Source organism: Elephantulus edwardii, unplaced genomic scaffold, assembly GCF_000299155.1.
Source record: "Elephantulus edwardii isolate Elephantulus edwardi_28Jun2011 unplaced genomic scaffold, EleEdw1.0 scaffold00217, whole genome shotgun sequence".
Classification (NCBI taxonomy): domain Eukaryota; kingdom Metazoa; phylum Chordata; class Mammalia; order Macroscelidea; family Macroscelididae; genus Elephantulus; species Elephantulus edwardii.
Window position 1 is genome coordinate 3,272,946 of NW_006399967.1, and position 16,349 is coordinate 3,289,294.

Sequence of the window (16,349 nt, forward strand, 5' to 3'; positions counted from 1 at the left end):
AATCGGGATGGGTGTGTCAGAGGCAATGAGATTGGCACGGGATAGAGCACAGTTTAAGGCTGTTGTACATAGGGTCACTATGAGTCGCAAACGACTCGACGGCACAGAACAACAACAACAATGTACACAACTTTCTATCACTTCATTTCTAGATCCATCTTGAAGTGATAGAAAGTGGCACAAGATGGCAATGGCACAGGACAGAGAGCTGACATGGGCTTCCCAACCTGAGTGAGGAACAGAGTGTCTTCAGACAGCAGGCTTCCTGATGGGACAGGGTGAAAAGACTGGAGGCCTGAAAGAACATAAAGCCTAGACCCTCAGAATAAACAACTCTGACATTCTGGGATTCAGCCTTGGACTGAAGTTGATGCTCTCTTCCTCATGAATCTGGAGCTCTGACACAGCACCATTTTACACCCGGTGCTGCACGTGGGTTAATCAATCATGGGAAATGTACACACTACAATCCATTTTCCTACTGTCCTGATTATCTGTACTTTGCTTTTGCTCAAGAATGTCCACTTTGCTTGTCTGTGATAATAGAGGTGGGCTTTCTAGTTCTCATGGGTCAGTTCCCAGGGGCTGGAGGACACTGGAGGAAGGATGGACTCACCTTTCTGGTAACAATGTGATCACCCTCAGGTTCCAGGAAAAAGGGTCCCTTTAGTATTTGACTTCATGTTGGCTCTCCAGATCTGGGCTCCACCAAGACTTCACAAGCTCTCCAGCTCAGTCTGACCAGTGTGGTCACACCGAGAAACCCATACACTCAGGCCTATAACCTAATCCAGATGAAAGGTACAATTGTTTCAACAAATGTGAAATATGAGGTGTGATGGCTGTGCAAATAACCCCCAAAGCCAGTGTTCACAAAGTGTGCAAAACTGCTCCCAATACCAGTCTCTACAGATAGCCGCCACAACTGGAATTCTGAAACTAATGTGGCACAGCTCCCTTCAGTGTTATTGTTACTTCTGAATAACTATCACAGTGACTGTTAATTTTCATAACTATCTTCCATATGAAGGAGATCTGTTGGGTTGGTGCTAAAGAACTGAGCTGCCAATCAAAAGATATGTGATTCAAATCCACAAGCAACTCTGTGGAGAAAAGATAAACAATCTATTCCTGTGTGAGTTATTGCCCCTGGAAACTCGGTGGTGGGAGGGGGTCACATATGACTCATTTCCAACTTGACGGAACTCACCACCACCACCTCCACAATCTATCATATGACACAACAATTTCTCTCATAGAAACAGATGCAAGAAAAAGAAAAGTTTCCATAAAACCTGGGCATAAATCTTTATAGCTGATTTATTCACAAAAGAGGAAACAATGTAAATGTTCTCCCACTGATAAATACAAAGTGAGATGTGCACACAATGGTATACTAGAACACAGCAGTTAAAGCAGCAGCCAACTCAGAATGCATTCATCAGCACAGCAAATAAAATATCCTAAAGCACTGACCCAGAGGCTGAGAACAACACACAGAACAACCAGAGCAGGGCCAGGGGTCAGGATGGACAGAGGGGAAGGGGTGACTGACTGGGGCATGGATGACGTGGAAGGAAGGGCTCTTCTGCATCTTCTTGGGCTGCATGAAGAATCGTAAAGGAAGCCCTCACTTCACCTTGGACTGTGGCTCATTAAAACCTCCAGGCTGGACAGCAGATACGCACGCAGCAAAGAGCAGCCACAGGTTACCCCAACTAGCCCACCACAGAGTCATTCCCGTCCCAAACTCCTTCAAGCACAGAATTCCTAAAAGTAGAACTCTGCCTCAAAATGCAGATTCTAGGCTAGTGCTGTATCAAAGCTCCATGGCGGAACGCCCTTCCAAGAAAAGTGTTTTTACCATTTGGAAGAGGGATTTTATCTGTACAGCCAGGATCAATAGTTGTGATGGAAGATAAAGGCTACAAACAATGCCACAAAAATTTCAGTGTGACAGGGTAATAACTCATCGCTGTCAACTCAGAAGTGACCCACAGCTGATCCTCCAAAAGTGTTTAAAGAGGCTGTCAATCACATGGCAGGAGACCACCTGCCCTTCTCCCGGGAGCTGACGGGAGGTTCCAATGCCCACCGAGGTACTTCAGGTTAAAAGCACAAATCTCCATGGATTAAGCCACCATAGCTGTAACAGATTCTGTTTTCAAACCACTGACTTGCATATAAAGCAAGCTAAAAGAAACAATTTGAAGTAACAATTGTGATGTGGTACTGGGTGATTTGCGGGTTTTCCTCAATAACCTACATTAACCTTCAGAACAGCTTACACACTATGTTTGCTATAGAGTTGGAAGAGGCCCACTGCTGGCCTTCCAGAGCATTTTCAGAAGTGGTAAACCACACGGGAGAAAGCTGCCCATCCTTCTCCTGCCGACCTTGAACCACACATCTTTGGTATTTCAGCACAGCCTCTTACCGCTAGGCCAAAATGACTTATTTCCTATATAACCTCCCACATATTTAGTAATTAATGAAGGTGTTCCTCTAAGATAGAATCTTCAACATCCTGGAAAGTGCAGAGGAGAGAGTAAACTTTCTCATATTACCATCTTTATACTCCATCATTTCTATGACCATGTATTTTCTCTCATGGTTAGAAATTTAGACAACAGAATAGTATTTCTTTCTTCCTTTCTGAACAAATGGGAGAATCAAAAGCCTTAGAACATGATTTAACACCTGTAGTCTTTCTTTCTGGTGAACCTTCTAAAGGCTGAGGGGGGGAAGACAATCTCGCACTCCTTACATGCAATGAGTTCCCTAAAAACCTAACCACTTCCCTGCCTAGTGAGGAAGGAGAAATCCCCAACGCTGATGTTCCTCACACTCCTGAGGCAGGTAAGGCTCCGTGACGACTTGTTCCTCGAGGTGAGAAGGAACAGCAAAGGTTCCCTTACATTCCTCTGTTCCTAAGGACTTGCTCCACTCGGAGTTCTCACACGGACAGTGAAGCCGAAATAAAACCTAAAGGTTTGCCCACATTCCTTACGTACACGAGGTCTTTCTCCAGTGTGGGTTCATTTATCTTGAGTGAGCTGTGAGAAACACCTAAAAGCTCTCCCATGTTCTTTAAACTCAAAAAGCCTGTCTCAATGTGCGTTGTGACACATGCGGTGAGGACAGAGGACTGAGTGGAGGCATTCCCACACGTCTTACACTCAGAGGACCTCTGTCCACTGTATGTCTTTATATGGTCAGAGAGGGCTGAGGGCACACTGGCATTCTCACACTCCTTGCACTCATACGGCCTCTCTGCACTGTGACTCTTTTTGTGTCTGGTGAGGTTTGAGGACCGACTAAAGGCTTTCCCACATTCCTTACACACATAAGGCCGTTCCCCACTGTGGCTTCTGATATGGTCAGAGAGGGTTGAGGACAGACTAAAGGTTTTCCCACACTCCTGACATACGTAAGGCCTCTCTCCACTGTGAATTCTCATGTGTCTAGGGAGGTAGGAAGAATACCTGAAGGCTTTCCCACATTCCTTGCACACATAAGGCCTCTCCCCACTGTGAGTTCTGATATGGTCTGAGAGAGTCGAAGACAGACTAAAGGCTTTCCCACATTCCATACATTCATAAGGCCTCTCTCCACTGTGACTTCTCATGTGTCTAGTGAGGTTTGAAGACTGACTGAAAGCTTTCCCACATTCCTTACACACATAAGACCTCTCCACACTGCGAGTCCTTCCAGGATCCGAGAAGACTGGGGACAGACCACAGCCTTTTCCACACTCCTTAGGCCTATCTCCACAATGCCACCTCTTATGTCTAGTGAGGTATGACGAATACTTAAAGGCTTCCCCACATTCCTTGCATGCGTAAGGCCTCTCTCCACTATGGATTCTCACATGGTCAGAGAGGGTTGAAGACAGGCTGAAGGCTTTCCCACATTCCATACATTTATAAGGCCTCTCTCCACTGTGACTTCTCACATGGCGACTGAGGTTTGACGACTGACTGAAGGCTTTCCCACACTCCTTGCACACATAAGGTCTCTCTCCACTGTGCGTCCTTGTATGTGTAGTAAGGAGGGAGGAATCACGGAAAGTTTTCCCACATTCTTTACACACATAAGGCTTCTCTCTACTGTGACTCCGCACGTGCCGGGTGAGGTTTGAGGACTGGCTGAAGGCTTTCCCACACACGTTACACACATAAGGCTTCTCTCTACTGTGACTCCGCACGTGCCGGGTGAGGTTTGAGGACTGGCTGAAGGCTTTCCCACACACGTTACACACATAAGGCTTCTCCCCACTGTGAGTCCTCATGTGTGTCATGAGGAGGGAGGAGTCACGGAAGGCTTTCCCACACTCCTTGCATTTATATGGCTTGTCTCTACCGGGAGCTCTCACGTGCTCAGTGAGGGGAGAACAACTAACGGGCTTTCTGTCATCTTTACCGAGCTTCTCCCCAGTAAGGAATCCTGAGCAAGGTTTTAGGAAGGAGAGACAACTGCAGGCTTCTCCATCTTCCTTACACTGATCTGGCCTGGAGCCAGTGTGAAATCGAAGGTGTTCTGTAAATCTATGAGTCACAAAAGATTTTCCATCCTCATGACAATGCAGAGACTCTACCCCAGCAGGGGTTCCTCTCACACAGGTAACACCTGGCATCTCCCTGAATGCTCTTCCACACAGACCAGCTTCTCTCTCTTCTTTACATTCCTTTACTTTGTCTTCTTTACCTGCACCCAGGTTCTCCACCATACAGCTTCTGTTGAAAGTAAACAAGAAATTGTTACCCTTTCCACAATTTGAAAAATTATCATGCACACGGAATGTACACGTTATGCCCTAAATTGTCTTGTGCTGCACAGGTTCAATCATCTTATCATTACCATCACAGTCCTTCTAAGTAATAGAGCTTCCAGATGACTGAACACAAGTCAAGCCTCAAACACTCAGTAACCAGTTCACATTTGGGGAACAGTGCTGTGAAGATCAAGTGATGACAGAAATTTAGAGCTAGGCTGAGCACACGTGTTTGCACCTGCACACACACACACACACACACTCCCACATACATAACACACATCCATGCATACACAGTATAAGCCAGAAGACTGTCCAGATGCACTGCTCAAGGTCACATCTATTATACCTCAAATGCCTTTCCTGGCTGTGGTATAGATTTTCACTGCCACGGAACTGAAAAATCTCTTCTAGCACGGATGGCCAGATGTTGTTTTTCAAGAATCGTACCACTGTATCTTCAGTGAACAACCTGTGTCCATTATGGTCCTGTTGAGAGACTGACCAAATGATTTTAAGTAGAGTCATAATATGAGACAAAACAGGAAAGGAATTTCATGAGGAAAAAAGGACACTGGTGAGAAAAGACAGACTGAGGCATTAGTTATTCCAGGATTTTGGTAAATGACAAAAAAAGGTATAAAGTTTACTGAGAAATCATTCCAGGATGCATGAAGATCAAAGTGACTAAACTCAGTTTTAACCAGAAAAGCAAAATGAAAGGTGTTACAAACAATGTACGTGCAAAAATAATATTTAAAGAGGTAATGGAGAAGACAAGGCCATTTCCCACACACAGAAAATGAGAGAGACGTGATGAACATTCAACGTCAGCTCAGACAGGTGAAGCAGTGCAGCCTCCTGAGCTCAAGAGGGACCTTTCCAGGTTGATTTCTCCAGATGGAACTCCGCCCCATTACGGCCGCATCTTCAGCAGCTTATCTTAGTTTGCGTCCAACACAGCGCTCCAGTGTAGTGTCCTTCCTCAGCCCGGACTGTCTGAGATGACTGACGACAAGTTTATTTCAACATTAAAGAGGAAATTGGAAAACTGAAGCCATCCTTACTTGAGTCCAGGTGCCTGAAGGTGTCCACCATCACATCTCTATAAAGGTCCCGCTGCGGAGCGTCCAGCAAGGCCCATTCTTCCTGGGTGAAGTCGATGGCCACATCCTCAAAGACCACCGAGTCCTGAAACATCACAAACACCAGGGTAAGCCAAGCACTGTATTTCCCCCTGTGAACAAATGGCTGGGTGAGACTGACAGTCCTGGGGAATGGAGAATAAACAGGCAGGTCACACAATGCTCTGTGTTCTCTCTAGAACCTGGACATCAGAGTAGTCCCCCGCTGTCTGCATATGCCACCTGACTGGCAGTAACCCCTTCCATAGATTGAACCATATTTCTAACTCACAGAACTCATCTCTCTTAGTTTGGCTAAGACTAATTCCAACCTTGTTTCTCTCTGTATTTATGGTCCAGAAGAGTCAGGACGCACAGCAGAAAGGAAAGAATTCCTCAACCAATGACGTAGTTCTATATCTGGATCATCATTTCCTTGTGGGAACTACAGAAAACCAGAGGGTCCATACACAAAGAAGTCAGAGAGATATACAGCACATCAATGAAGGAACTAGAAATCTCATTATACTTTTCTTCTGAAACCACAAAAGCAAGAGATCAAATTATTCAAAAGTGTTGAAACGAAGAAAAGCCTTCACTGACCAGAATTCTTCAAATAACTAAATTATACTTTAAACATAAGGGAGAACTATAGACATTTTCAGACAAAACATTTTTAAGATATCTGTCATCAGTATAGCAATCTTAGAAGAAATAAAGGAAATTCTTTCTAGGAGGAAAGGAAAATTATAGACTAGGACACATGTATAAAGTGAAGGGTAGATTAGGGAAGGACAGGAAAATATTTTTCTTCCTTGCTGGTAAGGAATTGTGCTGCCAACCGAAAGGCACATGATTCAGATCTTCCAGCTGTTCTGTGGGAGAAGGATGGGGCAGTCTCCTCCTATGTGGTTTTCAGCCTCTGAAAACCCACTGAAGGTCGGCTATGGCTCAGTTCTGAATGGCCAGAACACAACAGTCTTTCCTCCCATAAAGAAGCCATTCCCCACGTGTCCAGACTCGGCCTTACTGTGGTGGCCAGCAGGGAGCTGGAAAGCCGGGAAGCTCTGTCACCAGTATTTCAAATTCTAGCAGAGTCAATCATGGTGGACTGGGTTTAGCTGAGCTTCAACAATAAGACAGACAAACTGAGAGGCTGAAGGGACATTCCTTTCTTAAAGAACAAGTCTTCAAAATCCTATGAACAAGGGACCTCTGGTGGCATAGTGGCAAGAAGCTGCACTGCAATCGAGAAGGCACACGGTTCTAATCCACCAAATGCTCTGCTGTAGGAGGAGGGGCAATCTCCTCCTGTGCCAGTCGGATCAGATCTGACAGTACACAGCAAGGAAAAAGAAAACCCGCAGAACCCAAAAAAACCCCCCTATGAACATCAGAAGAACACTGCTGGATCTAGTGCTGGACAAGGTGACACCTGGGCTGGGAGGTGCTCGGAATGGGACCACGGAAGAGGTGCGTTCTCAGAGTAGCTGTTGTGTTTCTGTGTGCTGTCAAGGCGGAACCCACTCACAGCCGATGTTCCAGTAGTTTTCAGACAATAACTCACACCGCCGGAAACTACCCATCATTCTCCAGCAGAGCAGCTGGTAGATTTGAACTAAGTGTCTCAGGGCTGGTGGCACAGGTCCTTATCGCATGGCCAGCAGCACGTCCCCTGTAAGGACACAGGTGGAGTAAAGCCTTCGCTCAATGAACAATCTTCACCAGCTGGTGCAGCAAAGCTCAAAATGAAGATACACAGCTGCAAGCATCCATGAACAAGTGGAACATGGGAAATATGAAGTGTGAACTGAAGAAAAGTAGAAGTTGGAAAAAAATTAAAATAGAACACATCTTAGGCATCAGTGAGCTGAACTGGATGGGTATTGGTCCTTTTGAATCAGAAAATCACACGGTCAATGATGCTGAGAATAAGAAACTGAAGAGGAATGGGGTGGCATTCATAGACTCCTCAGCTACAGCCTGAGTTATGCAGAGGACACAACCTTGCAGAGAATGAAGAGGACCTGAAATACTTACTGAAGTCCATCACAGACTGCAGCCTTCAATGTGGACTGCGTTTCAACATCAAGACAAAAATCCTCACCACTGGACTAGCAGGCAGCATCATGATAAAGACTGAAGCTGCCAATGATTTCGTTTTACACGGATCAATTACTACCCACGGCAGCGGCTGTCACGAAATGAGAAGGTGTAGTGCTGGGAAATGTGCTGTCAAGGGCCTCTTCACCGTGTGAGAGCACAAGGCCATCAGTGAAGACCGGGGGTCGCTTGATCCAAACCACTGTATTTCCAATCGCTTCCTGTGCTCCTGAAAGCTGGGTAAAGAGGAAGGACAGAGAAGTGCCAAGGACGCGGAGGAACATGGCGCTGGAGGGGTGCACCAAGGACCCGTGGGCTACCACAGGGACATCCCCTGCGCCCTCTGGCTTCCAAGACCTGTCCCACAAGGAAACAGACTTTCTCCGCAGGAGCCACCCGGGGACTCACACTGCCAACCTTCACAGCAGCCTTCCGACCCACTGCACCGGGAGCTCCTTTACAGTGATAACTACGAGAGTAGACCCTGAGGAACCCGAGGCCACAGAGCTCCAGGGCTTAGCTGCTAAACATCACTGGTGGTTCACAGGCTTTCTCGGAGAAGATCCTGGAAGGCAGAGGTCCAGGGTGTTCCAAACGGACCGCTCCATCGCCTCCCTTCTGAAGGTCTCACAGAATCTCAAAAACCACTTATGGAAAGGTTCAGGAGCTTGTCGGCGACACAGAGCCAGGAACAGGTGTGCAGAGACTGGTGAGGTGGTCAGAGGTCAGAGGTCAGAGGTCAGCGTCGGTGGAGCTGGATCAGGCTAGACGCAGTGACCATCCCAGGCAAGCAAGGACTGAGCCTCCATGAGCATTAATTTAAACAGGATCTCCGGCCTCTAAGTCAGGTCCCACAACTAAAGGTTTTGACTTGGCTCCTATCTGCTGGTGGGGTGGGGCTTATATCCTACCTACTATGATCTCCTTACCAATAAATAACTCATCCTTGAAGAAGGTCTTATGCATAGACACAGTGGCTAGAACCTCAAAATGCAGCGCTCTGTTGGAAAGCCCATATGACTTAATTCATTAAACCACAACCATCCAGGGTTGATACTGTATATCTGTGTTACACACTTTCCTTTATCTGGGATCTGAGCTAGAAACCACATCTCCAGGAGCATTATGGGAACCTGTGACATGTGTGTGTGTGTGTATGTATATGTATGTATGTGTATGTATGTATGTATATATGTCTCTGTAGGCTATATGTTGTGCACACATAGATATACACAGATACATACACATGTCTGTAGTCCTCCTGAGGACGTGGTCCACTGGCCTGAGCTCCCACATCAATGAAAGGTGGACAACAAAGAAGGAAGATCAAAGACAGAGTGACGTCTTTGAATTGTTGTCAACAAATATCAAATAGGATATGGCCTGCCAAAAGAACAAACGCATCTATCCGGGAGAAAGTTCAGCTAGGGTCTTCCTCAGAGGCAAAGGTGGTGAAATTTCACATCAGACACTTTGGGCATCTTACCAGCAAGGGCCACTCCTTGGAAAACAGCATCGTGCTGGGGGAGGCCAAGAATGGGCAGAAGACGGTCCACAAGGAATGACTGACACGGTGCCTGTAACAACGGGCTGCAGCTGGGCAGAGGTCACGAGATGGAGCAGGACACGGGCAAGGGGATTATCTGTCTTTCAACGGGTCACTAGGAGTCACAGCCAACTTGAGGGCACCTAACTATAACACACACACACACACACACATATCCATGGGTGAGCACACCGGCATGCAGATACGGGGTGCATGCACATGTTCTCTCTCTCTCTCACACACACACACTGCTGCGGGCTGGGTTACAACTCCCCGTGAGTCTCTGCAGGTGTCGGCTGTGAATCTTTACGGACGAGACCCCCCATCTTCCTCCCATGGACCAGCTGCTGGATTTGAACCACCAACATTTCAGTTAACAGATGGATTATGTTAACTGATGCGTCATTAGAGCTCCAAATGTAAACATATACATACACACACAGCTGGGCGTAGAGGAGACCCTGGGGATATCTCTGCTGACGGCAGATGGATCTTGGCTGAAAGCGGAGAGTACCAGAAGAATATTTATTTCTGTTTTACCAACTAGGAAAAGGCATTTGGCTGTGAGGATCACAATAAAGTGTGGCTAACGAGAAGAACTGGAGTCCCAGAACACTTGACTGTGCTCACAAGAAACCTATCCCTAGAACACCAGCAAGGGAACACGCACGGTTCAAAATGGAGAAAGGAACACGTGGGCAATGGAGTCTCAGTCTCTGCTGAACAGATCATTCTGGAGGCTGGACTTTACAAAGAAGCATCAGGATTGAAGGAAGATTTATCAACAAACTGCATTATCTGGAAATTAATCAATGATCTAAATGAAAATAAAACCATGAAATTCACAGGAAAAAACCATGATTATTTACTTCATGATCTTGAGCCTGTCAATGAATTCTTAGATATGAAGCCACTATGACAAAACACCAAATAAAAAGTCCATAAATTACACTTACACCAAAGTAACACTGTCACATATCAAAGGACATTATAAAAAACCGAAAGATTCCAGTGAGGAGCCTGGATAATGCAGGGAGAGGTGGAACAAACAGAAAGGCCGGGCTTATAGGTGCAGATGGACGCTGGGCAGCCAAGCCTACGGTCCTCAGTCACCCTGCCCACGTGGAAGGTGTTCTCACTCTGCTGGGCCCACGAGGTGACCAGCTCCCCCAGGGAGGCACCCATCCCTAACAACTAACCACAGAGGCTCAAAGAACAGGGTTGGCCCAAAGGTAACACCATGCAGGTACCACCATGCAGGCAGGAAGGGGAAGGACAGAAGGAGTCACGAACATGACGACGTCAGGGAGGAAATGGAAACAGCATGATTGTATCATAGGCACTAATGTGATAATGTATAAATGGGTGAATGAAAAATCAATCTGCTTTAGAAACCTTCACTCAAATCACAATAAAATAATTTGACAGAACAGTTGAAAAGATTACCAATAGAACGGATACCCAGCATCGTTTAAAGACTCACCATGCTATTTTCGGTTCCTTCATGTGCCTGTGAAAACTGACCACTGGGTAAGGAAGACCAAAGAAGGAGGTGGTGTCTTTGAATTGCGGTGCTGACAAAGACTATGAAATACACCATGAACTGCCAAGAGAACACTCCACCAGGGTGTTCCTGACAGGCAGAGATGGAGAGATGTCTTCTCAGGCATTCTGGACACGTCATCAGGAGGGGCGAGTCCTCAGGAGGACGCAGCATGCTTAGAAAGTTGGGGGGGATGTCAGGAGAGGAGAGAAAGACCCTCAAAGAACAGGACTGACACAGTGATTCAAACTGTGGGTTTAAGTACACTGGAGACTGCAAGAAGGGATCAGGGTGGGGCCGGGTTTCAAGCTGTAAGTGCCCATAAACAATTCTCAGAAAACAGAGAAGATCAGAAAGACGTTTATCTGTGTTTTACTGACTGTGTCAAGCCATTTGAACGTGAAGATCATAACAAATCATGGTAACACTGAGAAGAACGGGAATCCCAGAACACGTACTTGGCCCACACAAGACCTACAGACCAAGCAACAGCTGTTCAAACAGAACAAGGAGCACTGCTAAAGATTAGGAAAGGGTGAAGAGGTGATCATTTCCCCGTCTGACAGGCTTGATTTCCTCGCTGAGTATCAGCTGACCACTGATAGCTGGGTCTAGTTCTGGGTTCTCAGTTCTGTTCCACTGGTCGATGTGCCTGTCATTGTACAGGTACTATGCTGCCTTGGTTACTACTTCTGGGTAGTAAGTTTTGAGGTCAGGGAGTGCTGCCTCCCACTTCATTTTTGTTTTTCAGAAGTGCTTTGCTTATTCGGGGTCTCTTTCCTCTCCAAAGAAACTTGACAATTTCTCTTTTGATATCCTTGAAAAATGGATTTGGTATCTGGTTTGGGATTGTGTTGAACATGGAGACTGCTTTTGGTAGGACTGTCATTTTTACAATACTGAGTCTTCCTATCCATGAACAAGCACATTTTTCCATTTCTTTAGGTCTTTCATAATGTCTTATAGAAATGTTCTGTAGTTTTCTTTGTATAGGTCTTCTGTGTCTCTAATTAGGTTCATTCCCAAGTTATCTCAGTTTGTAGTTGGCTACTGTAAATGGTACTGCTTTCTTGGTTTCCTTCTCTAAGTTCTCTTTGTTACTACATCCACTGATTTTTGGATGTTGGCAAAATTGGACTGCTACCTGTAGAAAGCTGAAAAAGGATCCACATCTCACACCACACTCAAAAATCAAATCAAGGTGGATCGGAGACCTTGGAATAAAATCCAAAACCCTAAGGCTCATAAGAGACAAACTGGGAGCAAGCTTAGATGGCCTAGATTATGGTATAAAAGGACTGCCAAATACAGCCAGAAATACACAATGTGAAGAGGATAAAATGGATGAATAGGACCTTGTAAAGATTAAATCTCTGTGCTCATAAAAAATTCTCCAACAGGGCAAAAAGAAACCTACTGACTGGGGAAAAAATATTTGGCAATACCATCTCAGACCAGGGTCTCAGAAAGAAAGAAAGTTTACAGAAACCTACAAGGCCTCCAAAAGAAAAAGACTGATAATCCAATTACAAAATGGGCAAAAGACAAGGAAAGACTTTTCACAGAGGAGGACAATCAGATGGCTCACAGATACATGACGAAATGCTGCAAATCACTGGCAATAAGAGACACAAATCGGGCCCCGGCCGCGCGTCGGGACCGGGGTCCGGTGCGGAGCGCCCTCCGTCCCGGGAACACGGGGAGCGGCCGGAAAGGCGGCCGCCCCCTCGCCCGTCACGCACCGCACGTTCGTGGGGAGCCTGGTGCTAAACCATTCGTAGACGACCTGCTTCTGGGTCGGGGTTTCGTACGTAGCACAGCAGCTACCTCGCTGCGATCTATTGAAAGTCAGCCCTCGACACAAGGGTTTGTAAAACAAAAAAAAGAAAAATAGAAAATATTTAAAACAAATAAAAAAAAAATAAGAAAAAAAAAAGAGACACAAATCAAAACAACAAGATAGCATCTTACCCCGATCGTAGTGGCAATATTTAGCAGGGCATCAAGTAATAAATGTCGGAGAGAATGAAGCGATATAGAAACTCTTATACATTGTTGATGGGATTGTAAAATGGTACAACTACTCTGGAAGGCAGTCTGGCATTTCCTCAAAAAGCTGAACACAGAAATTCCGTATGATCCAGTTATTCCACTGCTTGGAATATATACCCTGAGAAAATGAGAACTGAGGCACCAACGGAGACTTGTACACCAATGTCCATAGCAGCATTATTCACCATCGCAAGAACATGAAACAGCCCAAAGGCCCAACCACAATGGAATGCATTGAGAAATTACGGTGCATTCACATAATGGGACACCACGCAGCACACAGAAGCAATGATTTTGTAAATTTCTACCTAACATGGGACGGACTCGAGAGCATTATGCTGAGTGAACTAACTCCGTCTCATAAAAAACAAACACTGTATAAGACCATTATTGTAGAGTGTATACGAGGATCGGGGGGTGGGGGTCTCAAACATAGGGTTGGACAATTTGGTGGGTGGAGGAGGGATTGGTAAAGGAAAGGGGAAAGGTCAGGTGTGAAAAACAATGTATATGAACTTTGTATGTAAACCAGTATAAAATTTTTAGCTAACTTGAAAGGGACAGAAGAGCGGCACTACCCTGAGTGAACTAACTCAGTTTCACAAGGACGAAGACTGTGTAAAACCATTACTGCAGAATGAGTAAAAGGATCCAAGAAGTGCTCTGCCCAGGAATCCAACCAGCACCACAGGCATGAAAGGCGAGGTTTCCACCGCTGAACTATCATGCTTATGGGTCTGCTGTGCTTACATGTAAATAAAAACGCTGGTTTGCTTCAAGTAAATAATCCTTCTAGTCTCATACAAGCCTAGAGCGTGAACAATAACCCCAGGGAGGTGTACACGCCTTAAAACAGTGAACATAGGAGGTCAGGAGGGCAGTGCACTGCAGCCGTACAGGGTTCAGGGCAGAGCACAGGAAGGGAGAGGCTGGCAGGATAGATGGAAATGAGGATCACCGGGGGGGAGTGAGCAGAGTGCCCCTGCACTGTGGGGAAGAGTAGCACGTGTCACAGAACAAAATGCATCAGGACAGGTGAACGGAAAAGCCAGCCTCTTTGTGAGTTAAAATCACAGGAAAAGAATAAAAATGAGGAAAGGTGTGTGTCAGGATTGTGTCCGTTCTCCACACATTCTTGTGCGGAGCAACTCATCAGAGAAGCTGGACTCTGGAGAACAAGGTGGCATCAGGAGTGGAGGGAGGCTCACTAACAACCTGAATTATGCAGATGACACAATATTGTGTGCTGAAAGTGAAGAGGACTTGAAGCACTTCCTGAAGATCAAAGACTACAGCTTTCAAAATGAGCTACTTCTCAACATCAAGAAAGCAAAGAGCTGAAAACTGACATCAACCCTGACCTCAGGAACGGACCTTGACTCTTGTGGACACAGGCACTGGCAGGACCGGCAGATCCCATACATAATTTGGTACCAAAGCGCAGGCTGGTGCAGACCTCTCCACGGTTGGTCAGTTCAGCTTTTATTCTATTTGGTGGCAGAGAAAGTGCTGGTGCTCATAATACACGCTGCTGGTTCCCTTCACAGTGCTGACCACGGTGAGCCCACCGGCCGGGGTACTAAGGTGATTCTGCACCTTCAAGAAGGCCAGGCAGAGGCTCAGAGGAGGATGGCCGTGGGAAGGACAAGGAAAAGAAAACCAAACACATGAAGGAGAAATACGGTCATCGGGAGGTACAAGACTGAGCCAATGTGGACCAGATGTCCTGATGCCGTCACACAGGAGGACCGTGGAGCGCGCGACCAGAGCCTCAGTGTCCGGGAAGACCGCTCGGCAGGCTAGCACTTGCCAGTGTTCAGCTGGAAGTGAGGGCAGTGCTCCTTATCCCCCGCCGGGCTCCCTCTGGTCTCTTTGAGAACAAGAATAACAACATTAAACTTGATGTTCGCCATGTGCCCATCATGGACGGCTGGGCTGAGTTGACACCTGAACATCTGAACTTGACCCATGGTGTGGTTGGCTCTGAGGATCCGCCCCCCAACATATGTCGAGAAATGCTGCAACAGAGCAAAACCTTGAAGGTCAGCCGCAAAATCACCGGCAGGAAGTGCCTTGGGCTCTCCTCTGAGTTGGCGGAAGACGAGGGGAACTACAAGAAATCCTACGAGGCATTCCCTAACAGCCCGGAGCCTGGAGCCCAGAGGAGTCGCCTTTCTGAGCTGCTTCGCTGTCACACGTCCCAGTCTGGAGTGAGATGACAGCTCGCTCACAATGTGTCCGGCATGAAGGAGACGCAGCAGTCCACCTACTACATCACCGGTGAGAGCAAGGAGCAGCGGCCAGCTCTGCTTCAGTGGACCATGCGCGAGCGGGGCTTTGAGGCTGCGTGCATGACTGACCCGGTCGACGAGGACTGCGTGCAACGGTCCAAGGAATCTGTGCAAAAGCCCGCGTTCCGTCTCCAAGGCGGGCCTAGACCTACATGGGGATGAAGAGGAGGAGAAACGGAGGACAGCAAGGCCAAGCTTGAGACCTGGGAGCTCACAGGAAATTATGGGTAAGAAGGCCGAGAAGGTGACAATCTCCCCCAGGCTTGTATCTTCCCCCCGCTGCACTGTGACCAGCACACACGGCTGGACAGCCGACGTGGGGCAGATGAAAGCACAGGCGCTTCGGGACAACTCGACAATGGGCAACGTGGTGGCCAGAGAGACCTGGAGACCAACCCCGACCATCCGTCCAACTGCTGAGACACTGAGCTGAGGCCGACAAGAACCACAAAGCTGCCAGGATCTGGTGCTGCTGCTGTTGGGAACTGCACTGTTCTCTTCCGGCTCCTCCCAAGGATCCCCAGACTCGCTCCAACCCACACTGACCGCACCATCAAGCCAGGCTTAGGCACTGAGGATGGGGTGACAGCCGAGGAACCCAGAGCTGCGGCTCCTGATGAGAACCCCCCGCTCTCATCATCTCGCATAGAAGCCAACTAGAAGTTCCTGCGGTGACACCCCTGCCCCTGTACAGCATCCCTGTGGCCCCCACTGCGGCCCTGAGTCCCGCTCTCCGACCTGGCTCCACCTGCTGAGAGCCGGTGCTTTTCCCTCCTGTCCTGAGTGTAAGGCAGGATGGAAGGGCTTCTGGCCTCAAGCCCGACCTCAAGAATGAGGCTGAACGTTGTGTACTGTGAGGTTTCTTTGTTTACTCTGTTCTGAAATTAAAGTATTCAAAATTAAGACAACACTGTAT

General features: G+C 47.1%; 1 protein-coding gene and 1 pseudogene across 1 annotated transcript in view; one reads left to right on the plus strand and one right to left on the minus strand.

Annotated features, from left to right (window-relative positions):
- Positions 1–10,732, minus strand: part of LOC102847002 (zinc finger protein 420-like) — a 31,039-nt gene extending 20,307 nt beyond the window's left edge. The window contains exons 1-5 of the mRNA XM_006897993.1: positions 10,648–10,732; positions 8,602–8,707; positions 5,842–6,011; positions 3,783–4,446; positions 3,015–3,707 (exon numbers count right to left, since the gene is read on the minus strand). Coding sequence (XP_006898055.1) covers positions 3,015–3,707; positions 3,783–4,446; positions 5,842–6,011; positions 8,602–8,707; positions 10,648–10,732 — 1,718 coding nt within the window. The remainder of the gene's footprint in view (positions 1–3,014; positions 3,708–3,782; positions 4,447–5,841; positions 6,012–8,601; positions 8,708–10,647) is intronic.
- A 4,332-nt stretch (positions 10,733–15,064) lies between these two features.
- Positions 15,065–16,001, plus strand: LOC102847401 (annotated as a pseudogene).
- Positions 16,002–16,349: the final 348 nt, after the last annotated feature.